Source organism: Cynoglossus semilaevis, unplaced genomic scaffold (genome assembly GCF_000523025.1).
Source record: "Cynoglossus semilaevis isolate Cse_v1.0 unplaced genomic scaffold, Cse_v1.0 scaffold2387, whole genome shotgun sequence".
In the NCBI taxonomy this organism is placed as follows: domain Eukaryota; kingdom Metazoa; phylum Chordata; class Actinopteri; order Pleuronectiformes; family Cynoglossidae; genus Cynoglossus; species Cynoglossus semilaevis.
The window spans coordinates 1-2,155 of record NW_007585469.1 but is presented as its reverse complement, the minus strand read 5'-3'; the positions used below and the strand labels follow the sequence as shown (position 1 = coordinate 2,155).

At 42.2% G+C, this 2,155-nt stretch overlaps 1 protein-coding gene across 1 annotated transcript; it reads right to left on the bottom strand.

The window, feature by feature from the left end:
• Positions 1-46: 46 nt before the first annotated feature.
• LOC103399066 (lysosomal alpha-mannosidase-like) lies at positions 47-1,798 on the bottom strand. The gene is made up of 6 exons (XM_025053958.1): positions 1,657-1,798; positions 1,354-1,527; positions 895-1,088; positions 614-746; positions 353-498; positions 47-256 (listed from the first exon to the last, which is right to left on the bottom strand). Exons 1-6 carry the CDS (start codon positions 1,733-1,735, stop codon positions 53-55), a joined length of 930 nt encoding a protein of 309 aa, XP_024909726.1. The 5' UTR covers positions 1,736-1,798; the 3' UTR covers positions 47-52.
• Positions 1,799-2,155: the final 357 nt, after the last annotated feature.

The window sequence follows — 2,155 nt, the reverse complement described above, 5'->3', positions numbered from 1 at the left end:
GGTTTGGAGACGTGTTTGTTTTTTTTGGTTTTTTTTGCCATGTCAGAGTAGTTTACCAGGTGAGGTTTGCACGGTGCAGTTCTTGTAGGTAACAGGAGGGGGTGGAATAGAGCACGTTGACTGTGCTGCCATTAGCCTGTCTGGCGTTGACGTAGTGGATCAGTTTGTCCAGGTTCTTGTACCACAGGTTGGCATTCTCATACTGGAAGTCTGAGCCCATGGTCATGATGATGTGGTTGGTCTTATACACCATGGCCTGAGGAAAAACAAAGGGCAAAGTGTTAAAGGTAAAGTTCAGGGTTTTTTTGTATGGTGTCCTGTGACTGATGTTATCGGTAGTTGCGTCTCAAACCTGACTCTTTGCAATGATAAGGAAACGATGCACCACTTCATCGACATTATAGTCCTCAAGATCAGGGTCGTCTCGAATGGGCGGATCATCGCAGGACTGATCCCAGCAGAAACCTTCAGGTGGGTTGTAACCATTGGGAAGAATTCCTGTTGGATGAAGGCAGAGAGAATGTTTAAAAAAACCCCAAAAAAAACAACATTTACCATGCACCATAGTTAATGAAAAATTGTAGATTTTGTTAGTTTTTTTTTTTTTTTTTACCAGTGAAGAGGTCAGCCACAGGTGGAGTGAGACTGTCGGACGCTCTCCACAGGAGCTCCTGCTCCCTGTCAATCATTCTTCTAGCCCGATCCTGGTAGTCAAGACGACCGAAGAAGAAGCCGTCATATCCCATCTGGATCCAAACAAACAAGTTATTGTTAGACTTAAACGTCAGTCTCAAGTGTTGACAAAAAAAAAAATCAAACTTAACCTACAGGACTTCCACGTCCATTATTATCATTAACTTAATTATAATATCAATTCCATTAGTGGCTCAGTACCTGTGCAAACATTGAAGCGTGTTCACGAGCGTGACCGAAAGGGTCAATGTGCCAAGCCACACGAGGGCGTCCACAAGGACCGAAGGTTTCATTCAGGAACCTCAGTCCCATGGTCATCTGGTCGATGACGGCGCTGTAGTGAGTGGTGGCCTCGTCGCTCATACACCAGCCGCCGTTCACAAACTCTAAACGACCTGGAAAAAGGAAAAGGAATGAAGGGGTTAGTGTTTTTAACTGAACGAAGGATCTTATTTTTAAATAAGGACCAATCGAATCAGGCGTTTATGTCAGCTGACGTTCAGAAGTGACTAAACAACCCCATACGAAAACAGGAAGAGAAACAAGTATTTTAAAGAAGTTGAACATTTTCAGACCGTTTGAAGTTAATGGTTAATCACAATCAGAATAGACCAGTTTGTTTTTCACAGTTGTTAAAATTCAATATTGATTCACTCCCACCTTCGTTTACTAACTGTTTGACCGTCTCCTGCATACTGGAGCTCTGCTGTTTCCACCAGCGGTAGAAGAAGGCCGTCTCCACGTAGATGAACCTCCTGTCCGGGTTCTTCAGCAGCTGGTCCACCACAGAGTCCAGGATGTACTGCACCCCAGCATGTTGAATGTCATTACGAGCTTTAAGAACACACACATACAAAATATATTAAAGCCTAGTTGACAGCCACATGAAGATGATAATCAGTCTTACAGAATTTTTTTTTAAATTTTTTAAAAATAAATAGAGACAGACAGAGAGACACTGACCTCCATAAAAGTACTGGTCTACGGTCTTGAGCCAGCCGACATCATCGTGGGTGTGTGGGACCAGGTGAACATTCAACATGTTGGCGTTGGTGGGGTGACATGACTACACACACACAGGCAAACACACGGTTAACATACGTTAACTTCTTTAACAAGTCCAGCCATATATTATTAACTACTAACCATAAGCTAGTAGGTCTTCACTTTAGCTAAAACCGTGGGAGTAACAACTACCTCTAATATGATTGAATTTGGCGCCAAAAACGTCGCTTTATTTTTCTTTAACCTATATTTTAACTCAGCAGCAACATGACGTTAAATCTTATAAATTAACTTCTAAAAGCTTCACCAAACATCGTGCGTGATGGTGAAGCTGAAACTGGAACCAACACAAGGAAGCGTACACTTTCAGTTTGGCCACTCAACGTCATTTAAGTCAATAATATTGGTTTAAATAGAAAAATCCAAACTTAAGGCTGTGGAAGTGTGTGGAAAAACT

What these genes read in the sequence shown, in the direction of transcription:
- LOC103399066 (XM_025053958.1), bottom strand. Translation starts at nt 1,735, where the DNA reads ATGTTGAATGTTCACCTGGTCCCACACACCCACGATGATGTCGGCTGG. An exon ending in AGACCAGTACTTTTATGGAG is followed by an intron (nt 1,528 to 1,656) that starts GTCAGTGTCTCT and finishes GTGTTCTTAAAG; the next exon opens with CTCGTAATGACATTCAACAT. An exon ending in TGTGGCTGACCTCTTCACTG is followed by an intron (nt 499 to 613) that starts GTAAAAAAAAAA and finishes TTCATCCAACAG; the next exon opens with GAATTCTTCCCAATGGTTAC.